The 18,260-nt window shown below is 44.2% G+C and overlaps 1 protein-coding gene across 16 annotated transcripts in view; it reads right to left on the bottom strand.

Moving 5' to 3' along the window:
* The window catches only part of RALGPS1 (Ral GEF with PH domain and SH3 binding motif 1), a 353,198-nt gene that overhangs the window by 43,030 nt on the left and 291,908 nt on the right, over nt 1-18,260 (bottom strand). For all 16 annotated transcript variants that reach the window (XR_009552096.1, XM_060200191.1, XM_060200189.1 and 13 more), the window contains 3 exons: nt 14,295-14,432; nt 10,989-11,082; nt 3,343-3,410 (listed from right to left, as the gene is read on the bottom strand). Coding sequence is in view for 15 of the 16 variants with exons in the window: in XM_060200191.1 (XP_060056174.1) it covers nt 3,343-3,410; nt 10,989-11,082; nt 14,295-14,432 (300 nt within the window). In the remaining variant the exon portion in view is untranslated. The remainder of the gene's footprint in view (nt 1-3,342; nt 3,411-10,988; nt 11,083-14,294; nt 14,433-18,260) is intronic.

Genomic DNA, 18,260 nt, shown 5'->3' with positions numbered 1-18,260 from the left:
TCCAGCTACTCAACTATCCCACTGCTGTACGAATGTAGCCATAAACCACATGTCAATAGATGGGGTATGGCTGTGCTCCCCTACAAAAAACAGGGTAGGGTGGGACTGGGCCCACAGTGTGCCAACCCCTGAGGCCTACCTGATCCAGAAAGGTCTAGTGGGAGAGGACGGGCTTCCCTGAGGCAAGGACACTGCACTAAAATCTGAAAGCTGGCTCAGTGACAGAGACAGTAGTAGCAATAGTAGCACCACCCTAATAAAGTCACACTTGAATGTGTTTTGTGTGCCAGGCACTGTGTGAAGTGTTTTATGTACACACTACCAATAAATTTCCAGACTGACCCTGAGAAGGAGGTATACTGTGCCCACTTTGGAGAAACTGAGGCTTTGTGGGTTTGCTGGGTGTTCTGCTTGCCCTCAGGTGTGTATATGGCCTGGCTCTCCACATCCTCACTCTGGGCTTCCAGTTGGATTTAGCCCATGGGAGGTTCCTGCAGTCTTGGAGCCAGAGGAGAGAGGTCAGGTCATTTCTTCCCTACCTCCTCCCTGTTCCACGCTCCTGCCCAGATGATCATACCCTGTAAATCAGCAATCACGGGGTTGGGGGTGGTGGTGGTGGTGGTGACAATTTTTCCTACCCCGTGTCCTTTGGCCTAGTGGTGTAGGGGTGACTTGCCATTCTTTATGTGAAGCATTTGTTCCTATTCCTGTTTTTCCTTCAGTAAAGCCTCTTCATGTGAGCCACTGGGGACAATTCTATTTCCTGCTGTGATTCTGAGATTGGTTAACTTGCTGGGCTCTGGCCTCCTGTGGCTAATCAACAATAGACCCAGGTGGAAGCAATGGTAGACAGGATGGAAGGAGAGTCTGGCTGAACCTTGAGATGGGCTGGCCAGGGGTTGTGTCCCAGCTTGGGCTGGTTTCCAGTATAGACCAGAGCCAGCATTATAGACCAAATCAACTCTTTCTTCCCTGCCCCCAGGTTCAGTGAGTGGTCCAGCTCTTGAGCCTTTCCCCTCCAATTAGCTGTGTTAATTTTCTAAGTCTGCTAGTAGTAGGGTACAGATCTACATTTGGGGGGAAAATGGACACTGAGAGTTGAGTCTCTAGCAGTGGAAGACAATGTGATAGTGTTGGGGCCAGGCGACAACCCACCCAGTTAAGCACAAATAGTACTATGTACAAGGGTCCCCATGGGTTCAAGCCCCTGCTCCCCACCTGCAGGAGACGACGACTCATGAGTAGGTCTGCAGGTGTCTACCTTTCTCTCCCTTTTTCTACCTCCCCCTGCCCTCTTAATTTATATCTGTCCTATCGAATGAAGTGAAAGAAAAAAATAAGGAAAGAAAGAAAGAAAGAAAGAAAGAAAGAAAGAAAGAAAGAAAGAAAGAGGCCGCTAGATGTGGTGGATTTGTAGTGCCAGCACTGAGACCCAGTGACTGGAGGCAAAAGAAAAAAAAAAGTGCATGATTTCTTGGCATCTGCAGAAGGTCAGAAAATGTGATGTCCTTATTATGGGATATTCACCAGAAAGGGCTACAAAGAAAGTCTATCTAGATAGATGTATATGTGGAGAAGACTCGGAGGGACAAACACTTTTATATTTGAGTCAGTGCTCTGCTCTGGAAGGTTGGCATTATTTCCTGGAGAAGGTCTTAACTGGTTAGGGTTTCCTATTGTTCCCTCACTGGGCCTAACCAATTGCTTCAGAGTCTTACTGCTATTTCCTATTTCCTGTGCACACCATAGGCTAGGTGCAGGTAGCTGAGCATCTGAGAGCAAACTGCTGAGTGAGGGGATGTTCTAGAAAGTTCTAGGGACAGAGCTGAGGTGACAGTGACAAGCTTCCCTCCTGGTGGTCACTGCTACCAGTGGATTTGGGAAGCCAGAAGAAGCTGTAAAAGGCAAGGATCTTGGAGTCAGGATAGAGGCCACGACTGGGGGAGTCTAGGTGGTGGCTGCAACACTGCCTCCTGTTTGTTCTGCAGCCCCCTGCCTGGCAGAATAGGTGACTGCTGTGCTGGCTTGGCTCCAGAGAGCAAAAAGTGTGACTCAGCAGGGTAGCAGGCTGAGGTTGGCACCAGAGCAGGCAGCAGCTTGCAAAACACACACACACACACACACACACACACACACACACACACACACACACACACACACACACAGTCTTCACTTCAGTGCAGCTCAGAATCTGCACTGAGTACCACTTAATCTTGACTCCAACAATCCTGGGCCAGAGGTTTTATTATCCCCATTAAGGAAACCAGGGGCAGAAGGGTGAAGTCACTTGTCCAGGATTGCAGTGGTCTAGAACCCACACAAGTATGACCCATGCTCACACGGGGGGGGGGGGGTTGGGTGTTGGGTGGGAGTGTGGGGGACAGAGTTAGAACCCCACTCCCAATCTGCTTCCTCCCCAACCAGCACCAGCAAAGATCAACTCCAAAACCAAGGGCAGGTTGGAATACTGACTACTGTGCAGGAATAACAACAAAGCCACCAGCACGCTGACAGCATACCTTTTCCAGCATTGTCAGACCCACCAGGTGAGCACAAGTACCACCTCCACCGAAGTCCAGAGAGGTAGAGTGACAGATCTGGGAGTAGCAGAGTTCCATTCTTATTTCAGATCCCACTTTTTTTTTTTTATGTGGTACCAGGGAATGGTTTCAAGATCTTGCACATGTTCCTTATCACTGAGCTGCCTCCCCCACCCTATCTTCTTTTCCCTCTCCTTCCCTCTCTGTCTCTCTCTCTCTCTCTTTCCATAGAGAAGAGGACAGGCACACCAGCACTGCCCTACCATCCATAGTAGTCCCCCACTGCGGATGGTATGGCATTTCCACATGGTGGCAGAGCACAGACCCAGGATTGTACACATGGTAAGGTATACATGATACTGGGCGAGCAATCTCCCAGTCCCAGAGTCTGCTCCTTAATCAACTAGAGATACTGTGTGTGCCCCAAATATATGAGTCAAACTGAAGCTCCACAAGGGTGAGCTACCAGTGTTTGGTGACATCAAACACTCCAGGGCATATCAACCCACACCTGGGCAGCTAGCCTGATGACACAGGTCCGGGTGTCTGGAGAAGATCCTGGAGTTTTCTGTGCTCTCAACTTGGGGCTCTGGGATTGCCACTCATAAGGATGCTTCTAGAATTTTCTTAGAAGTTTCAGCTCAAGAGTGTTCCCCATGATCAGGAGGCTGAATAGGTTATTGTGGGACTTCTAACAGCTTGAAAATGCAACTTGGTCCTTTGGTTTCAAAGTTAAGACAAGCCTTGGCAGCCACATTTTGGCTAACTGTGGGTTTGATCCCACTTGAGATGGCTACAATACCTGCAAGATCTTCCTTAGAGGAGACGAGTCTTGGAGAGCTGCTTCCTGGTTCAATTCTGAGTGACAGTCTGAAACAGAGAAATTTTTCAGAGATCAGCGGGACTCTGGTGTATCAGTGGGGACTGATCATGTTTGGGGCTGGGAGGCAGCTGTTAAGGACTATCACAGTCACTGAACGCAGGAATGCTTTGAGGTCGGCTTCAGATCATAGCCCCTGGGGCTGACGGATGGATTTACCACAGTTATGCTATGGTTAAGAAGACATAGTAAACGAAGTCATCATGGCTCATTTCTGCCAAGCATAAATATACTCATTTTCAAGACAACCCTAAGCCTATGGAACAGGTATACTTATTATCCCTGTCTTATAGATGAGGAAACTGAGAAGTAGCCAGGTTAAGTGGATTTATAGAGCTAATAAGTGACCCAGTGCAGGACTAAATCCAGGACTGTCTGACTTCAAACTAGGGCTTTAAACTATGATACTAACGTCCTTTTCAGATGCTTCCAAAGAGAGATGAGGGAACAGACACACGATTGAGCACTGACACCTCAATATTATTATTACTGTTGTGGTTGTTAAGCTCCAATGAAAAATTTCTGGGTGAAGGGTCAGGAAGCTAGTACCAGTGGTAGCCCAACAGACTTTTATACTTGAGGCTCAGAGATGCCAGGTTTAATCCCCAGCCCTACCATAATCCAAAGCTGAGCAGAGCACTAGTGAAAAAGATAATAGTAACAATAATAATTTCTGGGTAAGAAGGGCAAATACCAGACTCTCCCAATAAACATTTCTAAAAGGCTGAGAGCAAAAGAACATACCAGCTGTAATTCAATAAGGCCAAGGGCATGAACTGAAGCCATGATATCTAGATACTTGCAGCCAAGGAGGAAGAAGGAGGATTCTGAAGTGTGACACAGAGTGGTAACTTGGCTAGCCTCCAGCCTGGCCTGAGACCTTTTAGTGGCTCTGAAGGAGGGCTCCTGACATTTCCCTCTTCAGAGTGGCATTAGATTCTGGCAAGAAATGGGTGAAATAGGTGGAAAGCAGATGAAAAATCTGATGGAAATGAAGACATCAGGTGAGTGTGTGTGTGTGTGTGTGTGTGGTGGTTGGGAGGGGAGTGGGGGGACTGGAGGAGAGTTATGAGCCCTGGGGGCAGAATGAGAAACGGCTCTTGACAAGGTGGAGAAAAGACTGAAATAAGCCTTCAGATCAAGCCCATGTATCTAAATAGACTATTTCCTGTTTTTTTTTTTTTTGGATAGGACAGAGAGAAATGGAGAGAGGAGGGGAAGACAGAGAGGGGGAGAGAAAGACAGACACCTGCAGACCTGCTTCACTGTCTGTGAAGTGACTCCCCTTGCAGGTGGGGAGCCGGGGGCTTTGTGCCACGTGCACTTAACCCACTGTGCTACTGGCCCAACCCCCTATTTCCTGTTTCTACAAGCCCCCAGGAAACAACAGAGGAGGGGAAATCAAGTACCCATGAACCTTACAGCCCAGCAGCAGAAAAGCCAGCTCATCATACACCCTGTTGCCACCCTCCATCAGAGTCATGGGCTAGACAGAAAAGAGCTTCTTAAAAATGGAAACAAGGTGAGGCTGGGCGGTAGTGCAGCAGGTTAAGCACAAATGGTGCGAAGTGCAAGGACTGGCCTAAGAATCCTGGTTTGAGCCCTGGCTCCCCACATGCAAGGGGGTGGCTTCACAAGTGGTGAAGCAGGTCTGCAGGTGCTTATCTTTCTCTCTGCCTCTGTCTTTCCCCTCCTCTCTTGATTTCTCTTTGTCCTGTCCAACAACAGTAACAATGACAACAAAATGGAAAAAATGGCCTCCAGGAGCAGTGGATTCGTAGAAAGGAGTAAAGGAGAGGGAAAGGAGCACAGAAGGCAACACCAAGGAACACAGGGAATTCTACCCCCCACCCGAGTACGCTGAGCTTAAAACAATTTATGCAGAAGAACATGGGTTGAAGGAAACTAAGCCTGGAAAATGAGATGATGAAGGGGTCAGGCAGCAGCACACTGGGTTAAGCGCACATAGTGTGAAGCAGAAGCACCCATGCAAGGATCCCGGTTCAAGCCCCTTGTTCCACACCTGCAGCGGGGGGTCACTTCACAAGCGGTGAAGCAGGTCTGCAGGTGTCTATCTTTCTCTCTCCCCTCTCTATGTTCCCCATCTCTCTCAATTTTCTCTGTCCTATCCAATAAAAAGGGGGACAAAAAAAACGGCCTCCAGGAGCAGTGGACTTGTAGTGCCAGCACCAAGCCTCAGCAATAACCCTGGAGGAAGGAAGGAAGGAAGGAAGGAAGGAAGGAAGGAAGGAAGGAAGGAAGGAAGGAAGGAAGGAGAAGGAAGGGAGGAAAGAAGGAAGAAAATGAGATGATGACACAAAGGAGTGAAAGAAAAAGGAGACTGGAGGTGCTACAGGAATAAGTGAAGTACTGCAATAAGAAGATGAATGAATGCCCAAGAAAAAACGGATCATCTGGTGACCACTGATAAAAATGACAGATGATAGCCATTAGAGACTCCAAAAATCTCTGAAAGAGGGAGTCTGAGAAATAAGGGCAGAAATAGGCAAAGATATAATCCCAAAGTGAAGAAATCACACTCCAGAGAAATTGGAATCTTCTACTCAGAAGATTGTTCAACTTCAAGGAACTCTTCACCCACCAGGAAGACCAAAACAAGTCACTTCTAAGAGGAAAAGTTTAGTGGCTAAGGAGGTGGCACAGTGGTAAAGCGCACTGCTTACATACATAAAGTCCTGAGTGCAATCCCAGCACTATATATTCTAATGATATTCTGGTTCTCTCTCCCATCAGTATTTTTATTAGTTTATTTTTGTTATCATCACAGTTTCACCGCTCTGGGACAACTTTTCAAATATATATAGAGATAGAGACAGATAGGAAAGCAAACAAATAAACAAAAACAGCACCAAAGCTTTCTCCAACATGGTGAAGGCTAGCCTTGAACCTGAGTCTCAGGCCTAAGCCTTTGAGCATGTCAAAGCAGGCCCACTATGCAAGTGAGCTACTTTGCTGATCCATAAACAAATATTGTTTTTAAGGAAGAGGGGAAGCTCAGATCAGACCAGCTGGGGACTTCTCTCTAGTAACACCTGATGCTATGAATCAGTGGGGCAGTGCCTGAGGTCCTTGATGGTAAGAAGCAAAGCAGTTAGGAAAGTCAGAGGCAGACCTTTTTATAAAAGATCAGAGGATGCAGGCCTATGGACTCTTTTTTTTTTTTTTTTTTTTAGGGTGAGAAACCTACTTCATGCTAAAAAAAAAAAAGCTGGATAAAGGGATTGATTTTAAAATATAGATCCTTGGAATGAAGAAGTTGCATTGAAACAATGGATGGTAAGATTTTAATGTGCTTCAAAGCCAGACCTTCTACCTTCTGTACCCCATAATGACTCTGGGTCCATACTCCCAGAAGGTTAAAGAATGGGAAAGCTCTCAGGGGAGGAGATGGGATATGGAATTCTGGTGGTGGGAACTGTGTGGAATTGTACCCCTCTTATCCTACGGTCTGGTCAGTGTTTCCATTTTATAAATAAAAATTTAAAAAAGAACAAATAAAAAAAGGAACAAAGCAAACAAAAAAGAATTTAACCTGCTTCAAAACATGAGACAGTAGGAATTGTGATTTTTAAACATGATATGTATGCTTTAAACTTGAACACTATAGTAATAAAAATATAACAAAAAACTTGAAGATGGTGAAAGGGAGCTGAAGAGAGGAGGGAGAGGGCATATTCTCATTGTTCATAACTAACCAACTAACTGACCCTCTTCACAATGGAAACCTAGAAAACAAACTTGTTGACTAAGACCTCTTAGTGTTTTTCTTGACTTTGTTTTATTAACCTTAGAAGGCTCTACTAAGGAATGATATCTCTTGTGGTGAAAAAAATATTTATTTGAAGAACAATTCCTGATATTTTATATCAGTTCCTTCTAGTTAAATTCAAATCAAATCAAATCAATACTCTTAGTTAAAAATAGCAAGTAGAGTATGAGCACCATTTTAATAACTTCTATCCATCCATTTTTACTTCTCTATGTTCATATGTATTTCCTGTGCACGGAAGAATGCTCCAAATTATGTCACTTAAAGCTAATGGTCACGCTTGCTAGGGGATGGAAATGTGGGTAGTTTTTCTTCAATAAAATGAAACGGAAAGAAAGTTGAGAAAAACATGGTGCTGGCTGGACTCTAAAGCAGAAAGAGGCTAGAAATACAATGCCATAATGGGAGTAAGTGAACCGTTGCAGCAGCTGATGGGAAGCAAGACTCTGGTGTGCACTGGGTGGAGTATGGTTTCCTTCGGCAGAACCATTAAGTAAGTGCTATGTGTTTCCTAGTAACTCAGGGCCAGAGGCTCCCAAGAAGAGCCCCTCTCAGTGGTCTTGGCCTTAGGATGAAAATGAAGAATTCTTCCCCGAGTTTGTCCACTTGGACCACAACAAAGGGTCTTTGTAATGTCCAGGCTGCCTGTTAAGTCTTGTATGCTGGGGGTGTCCAATGTCCTTCAGAATGGAAGCAGTAATTACTCATGCTCTGACGTTTAGCCAAGTATTATCTCATGGCTAGAAGTATTTATTTATAGGCCTCCCCTCTTCTTAAAAATATATTAGTGGGGGGTCGGACGGTGGCGCAGTGGGTTAAGTGCATGTGGCGCAAAGCGCAGGGAATGGCGTAAGGATCCCGGTTCGAGCCCCCGGCTCCCCACCTGCAGGGGAGTTGCTTCACAGGCGGTGAAGCAGGTCTGCAGGTGTCTATCTTTCTCTCCCCCTCTCTGTCTTCCCCTCCTCTCTCCATTTCTCTCTGTCCTATCCAACAACGAACGACATCAACAATGGTAATAATAATAACCACAACAAGGCTACAACAACAAGGGCAACAAAAGAGGGAAAAAAATGGCCTCCAGGAGCGGTGGATTCATGGTGCAGGCACCGAGCCCAGCAATAACCCTGGAGGGAAAAAAAAAAAAAGATATTAGTGTTAATGAAAAACTGTCTTTTTTACCGTAATACTGGCACATAAATGGAAAATATTATCCCAGAATGTAAGTAGGAATAATTTCACACTCTGGAACACTCTTTTCAGGAACAGAAAATGCTGCTCAATTAGTGGCAAACATCATTTTAATGGATATCTCTGATTTTTTAAAATATTTATTTATTCCCTTTTGTTGCCCTTGTTTTATTGTTGTAGTTATTACTGTTGTCATTGATGTTGTCATTGTTGGATAGGACAGAGAGAAGTGGAGAGAGGAGGGGAAGACAGAGAGGGGGAGAGAAAGATAGACACATGCAGACCTGCTTCACCGCCTGTGAAGTGACTCCCCTGCAGGTGGGGAACTGGGGACTCGAACCGGGATCCTTATGACGGTCCTTGCGCTTTGTACCACATGCGCTTAACCCCATGTGCTACTGCCCGACTCCCTATCTCTGATTTTTATCCATTGCTATTGCTATTATATACAAAGTTACAATTTCATGCCATGATTTATTTTTCTTAGGCATTATGCCTATGCTTCCAAAGATGGCCAATCAGCAGAACTATCATATTTGCAGATATATGGAGGGTTAGAAGGCTTCTCAGGTGACTGTTACCCAATTAGGGAGGAGAACCATAGCTGGCACATGTGAGCTAACAGCCAGCTTCCTGGTCCTGATGATTGGATCCAGGGAGACCTGGGGCTATTGCTTATGGGACCATTCTTTAGTTTCAGTGACTTGGATAAAGGCCAAGTAATCAAGTTGATCAAATTTTCAAGAGACAAAATAGAAAGAGATATACATGTTACATAATGAGAGTTCAAGGAATCATGATATACAACAATGGAAACAACCAATATGATGAGATATAAAATGAGTCTATGCAGGAGTCAGGCGGTAGCACAGCGGGTTAAGCGCATGTGGCACAAAGCATAAGGACCAGCGTAAGGATCCCAGTTCAAGCCCCTGGCTCCCCACCTGCAGGGGAGTCGCTTCACAAGCGGTGACACAGGTCTGCAGGTGTCTATCTTTCTCTCCCCCTCTCTGTCTTCCCCTCCTCTCTCCATTTCTCTCTTCTATCCAACAACAACAACGACATCAATAACAGCAATAAAACAAGGGCAACAAAAGGGAATAAATAAATATATAAATATTTAAAAATTAGTCTACATAAATAGTTCACTTGGATAATGTGCTGCTTTACAATGTGTACAACCCAGGTTCATATCTGGCCCCTACCAGATTAAAGGAAGATTCTGTGCTTTGGTCATCTCTCTCTCTGCCTCTTTGTCTCTAATTCTATTATAAATATACATAAATGAATGAATGGATCAATCAATCAATAAGTAAGTAAATAATTAAATGTAGAGCCAGCCAAACAGTTCAATAGTTTACGGCTTGACCATGTACACAACCCAGTTTGAGCCTAGTCACCAATGTATTGGGGACAACTTCGGTGTATGCTATCTTTTGCTGTATCCCTCTTTCTTTCTATCTCTGCTTCTCTTTATCTGAAAACCTCTGCCTGCTATAGTGAAGCTCAGATGATGATATAAAAAAAAATGAGTGCAAAGTTCACATTTGGGGATAAAGGATTATAAGAGAGCTGACAGTTGTGTCAATATATCTGGTTGTATGAGAAAGTACTGAGACTCAGGGGCCGAGAGTTGTCTCACATGGCAGAACACGCATGTTACCATGGTGAGAAGCCAGGCTTATGCCCCTGGCAACTACATGGGAGCACCTGCTGGGTAAACTTCAACTGTGGTGGAGTAGCACTTCAGTCTCTCGCCTCTCTCTGCCTCTCTCTGTCTCTTACCTTCTATCAAAAAGAAAAAAAAAAGACTCTTGTCAGAAACAGAGTCATGCAGGCACTGAGCCCTGTGATAACCCTGGTGGTAGGAAAGATAGAAAAAAAAAAGTGGGGGGAGGAAGAGAAAGAATAGGAAGAGGAAATACTGAGGTTCTAGCTGGTCTCATCAAGATGTCCTACAAGTATGGCAGCCAGAATAGATATGAAGAATCCTCCTTCTCCCTCTTAAATGTAACAAAATGCTGGATGTATCCCCTGGGTTCCACAAATGAAGAAAGGACTGAAATCCAGAGCAGGGTGAGTGGAAGGGCCCACAGAGGTCTTCCTGACTGGGAAGATGGGGTGGAGAGGAGTCTCAGCCAGTGCCCAATGGCTAGAGTCCTGCAGAGAGCTGGGACCACTGGCAGCTGTCCTATCCAAGAAGCAGGTTCAGAGAGAGTTCCACCTGTCTGTCTGGAGAAATGGAAGAGTTGTTCATAAACCTGGAGCATCATCATGTACAACAGTGAAATCCAAATTCACATTATTCTTGTGATTTGGAAGAACCAAGCTGATAAGTGACTAGGTGCCTCCTTCTTTAACATGGAGTCTGTAGGCTGGACCAGAGGTGAGTGAGAAGAGATGCTCAGACAGCACCATAGTGGGGTCTATGGGGCAGAGGTCACATGTGCACTCGCTTGTGGGTGCTGTGGTGTGGCAGCTCCTTCGGTGACTCACTGGTTCCAACAAGGGCCAGGTCATCCCCAACAGGGGCTTGGACACTAAGGTCACAGAGAGTTAGGAGGGCACGGCCTACAAGATGATCACTTACTTGTAGTTGTCATCTTCCACAAACTTCTGGAGCTCTTCAATGTAGCGTACAGACTTTAGGTATTTCTGCACATGGGGCAGGGTTGTGAGGTGATCTGTGGAATGTGGACAAAACCCAGAGGCATGAGTCTCCCCTCTATCTCCAGGCCCCAAAATAGCAGCATGAGAATCACAGAATTTAGCTCTAAATGAATCCTGGATATTGAGACATATATAAACTTTCACTTGCTGCTGATGGTCCCTTGGGCTAGGCACTGTCCTGGGCTCTGGGCACACAGGGGTCATCAGGCCTGAAGTGGCACCCATATGCCTTGGCAATAGATACACACTCTCAGCTGGTATGGAGGGCCAATCCAGACCCTGGAATGGCCTGAGAGTCTGGACCAGAGAGCTTCTGCTTCCTAAGAAGAAAAAAAAGGTGCCAGGGGCCAAGTGGTGGCACACCTAGTTAAGCACACACATTACAGTGTGCAAGGTCTTAGGTTCAAGGCCCTGGTTCCCACCTGCAGGGGGGAAGCTTCACAAGTGGTGAGGAAGAATTGCAGGTGTCTCTCTATCTCTCCTCCTTTCTATCTCCCCCACCCCTCTCAATTTCTCTCTGTCTCTAATAATAAATAAAAAGTATTTTTAAAAAAACAGAAAAGAAGGGGACCTAGATTCTTGTGCCAGGCTCTGCAGCAAGTGATTTCTATACTTTAAATTTCACACCTGTAAACTGCTGCACTTGGGAGAGGTAGTAAACCCAGTGCTCAGAGGCCATACACCGAGAAGCGGCAGAGCCAGGTTTGGGCTCCAGGTCAACTCTTCCCAGGCATATCTGATGCCAGCTGCTCACTGAAGACCTTTGTGGTCACTTTACTCCTGAAGGGACTGAAAAACTTCCACAATCCTCTCTACAACCTTGAGCAAATTAAGGGGGAGAGATGTAGGCAGGGGGAGGGAGGGTGTGAAGAGTAGCAGCAGAGAGAGGGTCACTTGCAGGAGGTGCCTGTAGGTGATTCTGAGCTATGAGACTCAGGACAGACTGCTTTGTTTCTATAGAAGCCTTACTGCTCTCATCTCTGAAATGGGATGATGACAGCTGCTTCACAAAGCTGAAAATGGGGAGATATAGGTGAAGGTAACAGTGTTAAGGGTGTACATTTACTGAGTTCCAATGTACCAAGCATATGTATTGGTAAGGAAACCTCTGGATGAAAAGAAAGTGGCTTTTCAAAAGGCAGAGCAACGATTTGAACTCAGGTCTGCCTGATACCAAAACCTGCCCAGCAAGGAATGTGGATGTACTTGTGAGAGGGAAGGGAAAGAATGACACTGGGAACATAGCCTCTACCTGTCCTTCTGCTCAGGAGGACAGCTGATCTTATCTTGTTGTTTCAGTGAACTCACTCTTCAGGACGCTTAGCCTGGCTCCTTGTGGACCCCCAAAATGGTGAATATTGGTTTTCTCACACTCTGTGTACTTTAGATACGGTTGGTTTAATTTTTGTCCTGATTGTTGCTACCAGAATTTTACTCTTCCACATTCTGATAAAAGCCCTGTACAATCTGCAATTCTACCAATCTTTGTTATTGGCATCTCCCGACTGGCTGCTGGTTGCTCACACCCATTTGGAGGAGTGGGCACCTGGCTTGCACTTAAACTCTGCACCACAAAAATCTATCATCACCTTGGGTGAAATCAGGATCCATATGAGTGGCTCATTCAGTGTTCTGACTTCTCTGATCCTTGACCTCATTACTGACAATCATCAATCATCTCTTCCACCCATCTCAGCTGCTCACATCCACACTTCAGATCTGATCAGGTGTGACTGTTTTTCTTTTTCTTTTTAAAATATTTATTTACTTATTTATTCCCTTTTGTTGCCCCTGTTGTTTGATTGTTGTAGTTATTATTGTTATTGATGTCGTCATTGTTGGATAGGACAGAGAGAAATGGAGAGAGATGGAGAAGACAGAGAGGAGGAGAGAAAGACCCCTGCAGACCTGATTTACTGCCTGTGAAGAGACTCCCCTGTAGGTGGGGAGCTGGGGGCTTGAACCGGGATCCTTACACCAGTCCTTGCACTTTGTACCATGTGTGCTTAACCCGCTGCACTATCACCCAACTCGCAGGTGTGACTGTTTTTTTCCTGTTTTTTTTTAAATTTTTAAAAATTTATTTATTTATTTTCCCTTTTGTTGCCCTTTTTATTGTTGTAGTAATTATTATTGTTGTTATTGATGTCATCATTGTTAGGACAGAGAGAAATGGAGAGAGGAGGGGAAGACAGAGGGGGAGAGAAAGACACCTGCAGACCTGCTTCACCGCTTGTGAAGCGACTCCACTGCAGGTGGGGAGTCGGTGGCTCGACCAGGATCCTTACACCAGCCCTTGCGCTTTGTGCCACATGCGCTTAACCCACTGTGCTATTGCCCGACGCCCTCTTTTCCTTTCTTTTTTCTTCTCCCCAGGTTGCTTCCCTTTTCCTTCTAAGTCCACAGAGCCAGAGTACATTTCCTAGTTTCCCTTGGCAGAAATTATATGCATTATGTGCAAATCTGGCCCATAAAACACACTCTTCTGGGAGTCGGGCTATAGCGCAGTGGGCTAAGCGCAGGTGGCGCAAAGCACAAGGACCAGCATAAGGATCCCGGTTCGAACCCCGGCTCCCCACCTGCAGGGGAGTCGCTTCACAGGCGGTGAAGCAGGTCTGCAGGTGTCTGTCTTTCTCTCCTCCTCTCTGTCTTCCCCTCCTCTCTCCATTTCTCTCTGTCCTATCCAACAACGACAACAACAATAATAACCACAACAATAAAACAACAAGGGCAACAAAAGGGAATAAATAAATAAAATAAATATAAAAAAAAAGAGATGTTTAAAAAAAACACACACACTCTTCTGTGGGTCTCTCTGTATCTTCCATCTGGACATGGGGTCCAGAGGAGGATGGTGAGGTCATAGGACCTGGTGGTGAGGTTGTGGTGGGCCTGCAGGAAGTGTGCTGAGTCCCTAAATCTTCCTGGAGGAGAACTGTCCATGAACTGCCTACAAAGCTCTTTCTAAATGAATGAGCTGGTCTGTGCTACTTAGACAAGTGACTAAACTATCTTCAACCTCAGTTTCCTCATCTGCAATACATTTGTGTTCCTTGAAAATCAAACCTCTGTGTAACAGGTCTAGGACATGTTTGATGTTTAAGATATCAAAGCAAAGAGCTTTGTGGGGGGCTACCTTATCTCTAGAGTTATCTCACTAGTAAGGTATCAAACCCAAATGTATTAGTGTAAGATTTTACAATGTAAACAACAAGGGGATACTAACCATAACTGCAGGAAACTTGTAAATCAGCAATTATTCGGAGAATATTGTTCATCTGATTGGATCTTTGTTCATTTTCCATGATGCTGCCAGAGGCAGGATATGCAGAATCAATGTAGATCAAATCCAGAAGATATATTCCTAAAATTAAAGAAGGTATTTAATAATGGTAGACACAATCAATCACAGCAAGATAGCACAAAACATCAGCAGTCTACTTGAAAGCATAAAGGGTGACTTATTTTTTAATTAATCAATTAATTAATTAATTTGGGTAGAGACAAAGAGAAATCAAGACCAGAGTGGTTAGACAAATCTGGAGAGAACTAGAATTGCTTCACCACTTGTGAAGCTTTCCCTTTGCAGCTAGGGGCCAGGGGCTTGAACCTGGCCGGGTCCTTGTCCGTTGTAGCATGTGCACTCAACCAGGTGTGGCACTACCTGACCCCTAGGGGTGACTTATGAAACACTGAGATATTACTTAAATTTCAATCCCAATCCTGATGACTGATTTGTCACATTACTGCCCACTATACATCAAACATCTAAGCATCAATTAAAACCAATGTTGGTAAGATTTTTAGAATTTCTAGTTCATAATATTTCTTGCAATGAGGGCATTTATAACTCAATTGGAAAATAACAGGACACAAAAAGGGATGAATATGTGTGCTTTTCACTAACCAAAGAAGTTTAGTAAGTCTAAGATGGTATAGTCAGAAGAAAACTCTTTTGGATTAAAGTCAGTTTTTACATTTACTCACTTAGCTGTGTCTCGGCTTGTTTATTTATGTACATACCCATACACAAATATCCACCAAAACCATTCATTAGCTAAAGGACAAAACGAGATATTTAGGGGTCCAGGCAGTAGCTCAGTGGGTTAAGCACACATAGTGTGAAGTGCATAGACAGGCATAAGGATCCCAGTTCGAGCCCCCAGCCCCCCCCATCTGCAGGGAGCTTCATAAGCAGTGAAGCAGGTCTGCAGGTGTCTATCTTTATCACCCCCTCTCTGTCTTCCCTCCTCTCTCAATTTCTCTGTCTTATCTAACAACACAGCAACAAAATGGGAAAAATGGCCTCCAGGAGCAGTGGATTTGTAGTGCAGGCACTGAACCCCAGCAATAACCCTGGAGGCAAAGTAAAAAAAAAGACATTTAAAAAAGCAACGGTCCTTGGTATAAAGAATAAAGGCTAGACAAAAAATTCTCCTAAGGGTGCTTACTAAGAAAATAATATGCAACAGGATAAAAAGGCTCTAATCGTCCAGTGATGTGTCAAGGCACTGGCTTGTGATATCACTTTAGGGGGTGTTTGGGACATGCTACCTGGTATGAGATGGGAGAGGCAGACTGACTGCACAGCATGACCCAGTACACAGCACTTGGCTGAGTGGCTTACTGTGGGACTGCACTTTTGGAGATACAAATGGACAGTGGATGGCTGTCCTCAGCAGCTCTCCGTGAGCACTGGGCACTGCACCCCAGATGCTGCCAGGGTTGAGCAAAAGCAGAAATGGCGAGCAGAATTCAAGGCAGAAAATATTGAAGAGAGAGAGAGGTGTGAACAGTATTAATGAAAAGTAAAGCTGTGGGGCCGGGTGGTAACACAGGTGGGTTAAGCGCACATGGTGCAAAGTGCATGGACCAGTGTAAGGATCCCAGTTTAAGCCCCCCTGGCTCCCCACCTGCAGGGGAGTCGCTTCACAGGCGGTGAAGCAGGTCTGCAGATGTCTATCTTTCTCTCCCCCTCCTCTCTCCATTTCTCTCTGTCATATCCAACAACAACAATAAACAATGAGGGCAACAAAAGGGAAAAAAATAGCCTCTAGGAGCAGTGGATTCATAGAGCAGACACTGAGCCCCAGCAATAACCCTGGAGGCAAAAAAAAAAAAAGGAAAGTAAAACTGATTGAGGAGAACTAAGAATTACACATTTCAATACTGTATTTTACTGTCGACTGTAAACCATTAATCCTCTAATAAAGAAATTTAAAAAAAATAAAGAAAAGTAATGAAGGTAGGACCATGGGAAAAATGGGCATATATATATATATTTGTAGAAATACCAGTCAATCCACATCTGTGACCTTGGGAAAACAACTGCAGTTTCCAATGGAGGGAATGGGGACATAGAACTCTGGTGGAAATGGTATGGAGTTATAGCCTGTTATCTTATGATTTTGTAAATCAACATTAAGTCACTAATCAAAAGTTAAAAGATAAAAAAATTTACACATTTCAGTGCATGGATTTTATATTCAATGCATGGAATTTATATTCATAAAAATATACAACACAACACACACATACACACACCCTGCCAGAAATTTTTGAAAAGTGAAATTTAGCAAATCCACAAGCACAGAGGGAGACTCTGGCATCTCTCTTTGGGAATGTATGTATGTATGTGAGTGTGTGTGCCTGAAGACTACACATGCACAGACACACCTGGGATGTGCATATGAGAATATCGTGCCTGAGTCAACAAAATTAACAAGCTTATTTAGCTTTATATAAATGAAAGTATAATTATTTTCAAATATTCATGAAATGACTACAAAATTGATTATATATGTTCTGGACTATAAAGAACTTTTTCATAACTTCCAGAAAGTATATGTTTTATTACCACATTCTCTGACCTTAGTGTATTATGTCTAGGATTTAGTGAATATAGAGCATCTTAATAAGTATAGAAAAAGTCTAATCATTCAGAAGACACACAAAGACATGCATGTATATATGCTCATAAGCAATTCTCAAGTCAAAGAAAGAAAAATTGAAGACAATGAGGACACTATATATTCAGATTTATGGGATCTAGCCAAAGTGGTAATTGAAGGAGATTTTATAGCCTTAGAATTTACTATTAAGCTACTAACAATCACAACAATTGAAATTAACCAGGCATTTCATATAAAAGTTCTGAAATTTCTCCACGGAGGGACAAGTACTACACTGACACACATTCATCATGATATTTACTCTTACAACAACCCATTTCATAGAGGAAGCAAAAGGAAACTAAGACAGGATGATAATTCACTTCAGCTCAGAGCTGGTAAATGATGGAGTCAAACCCACGCCTGCCTCCCTAGGGCACAGTTTCCTGCCTTCATAGTAACTGTTGGTGCTGGGTACCATGAGTCATTCGTCTGCTTTTAAAATAGCTACTACACATTATTATAGGAAACCGTTAAATCACAGAAACATATGCTAGTACTTCTCATAGTATCCATTTCTATTTCCTTTTTTTCTAGAGGCACTGTGTTTTCAAACTTTTAATAATTAGAAATAATTTTCCCTGTATAGAAGTTCCACATTTTAACACTGAAATTCTAAGATGTATTATTTATTTTGACCTGGTTTTTGCCTTTCCCTTCTTAAAAATGTAAGCCAGCTGCTCTTCAAGGAAGCAGCCATGGTAATCCTGAAACTACAACTACATTAAGATGTATCCTCAAATGCTGCATATGAGGAGGTGGCAGGATACGGGGTGGGAAGCAGTTTTGTTCCAGATGCAGACTTTGTGCAGATGCCAGAGGGCGGAGTGAATGCTTGGTTCAGGAACAGAGATGCTGAAGAGCAGGAGAATGGAGGAGAGAGAGAATTGAGGCTTGAGATTGTGTGCTACAAAATGGGAGTTTGTCCTACTTGCCTCACGTGATGCTCTCATTAATCCCCAGGATATTTAAGGAACTAACCAAAACTCAGATAAAGAAACCTACCTGGGGTCTCACAGTGGGTTTGCAGGATTTGAACCCAAGTCTGTCTAGCTGCAGTGGCTATGTTCTGACTCATTATGTTTCTGGTCATCAGAAGCTTATCAAAGAATACCCTCAGCCTGGAAGGCTTGCCCTATGTTGTCCTGGGAAGAGTGGTGCTGGCCTGTCTCCTCTGAGGTCCCTGGGTCTGCAGAGGCCTAGAGAAATTCACCTTCCAAAGGTCACACTATTTGTACAAG

This window comes from Erinaceus europaeus, chromosome 10 (assembly GCF_950295315.1).
Source record: "Erinaceus europaeus chromosome 10, mEriEur2.1, whole genome shotgun sequence".
In the NCBI taxonomy this organism is placed as follows: domain Eukaryota; kingdom Metazoa; phylum Chordata; class Mammalia; order Eulipotyphla; family Erinaceidae; genus Erinaceus; species Erinaceus europaeus.
Note: the sequence above shows the minus strand (reverse complement) of the source record. Positions and strands in the feature narration are given on the sequence as shown.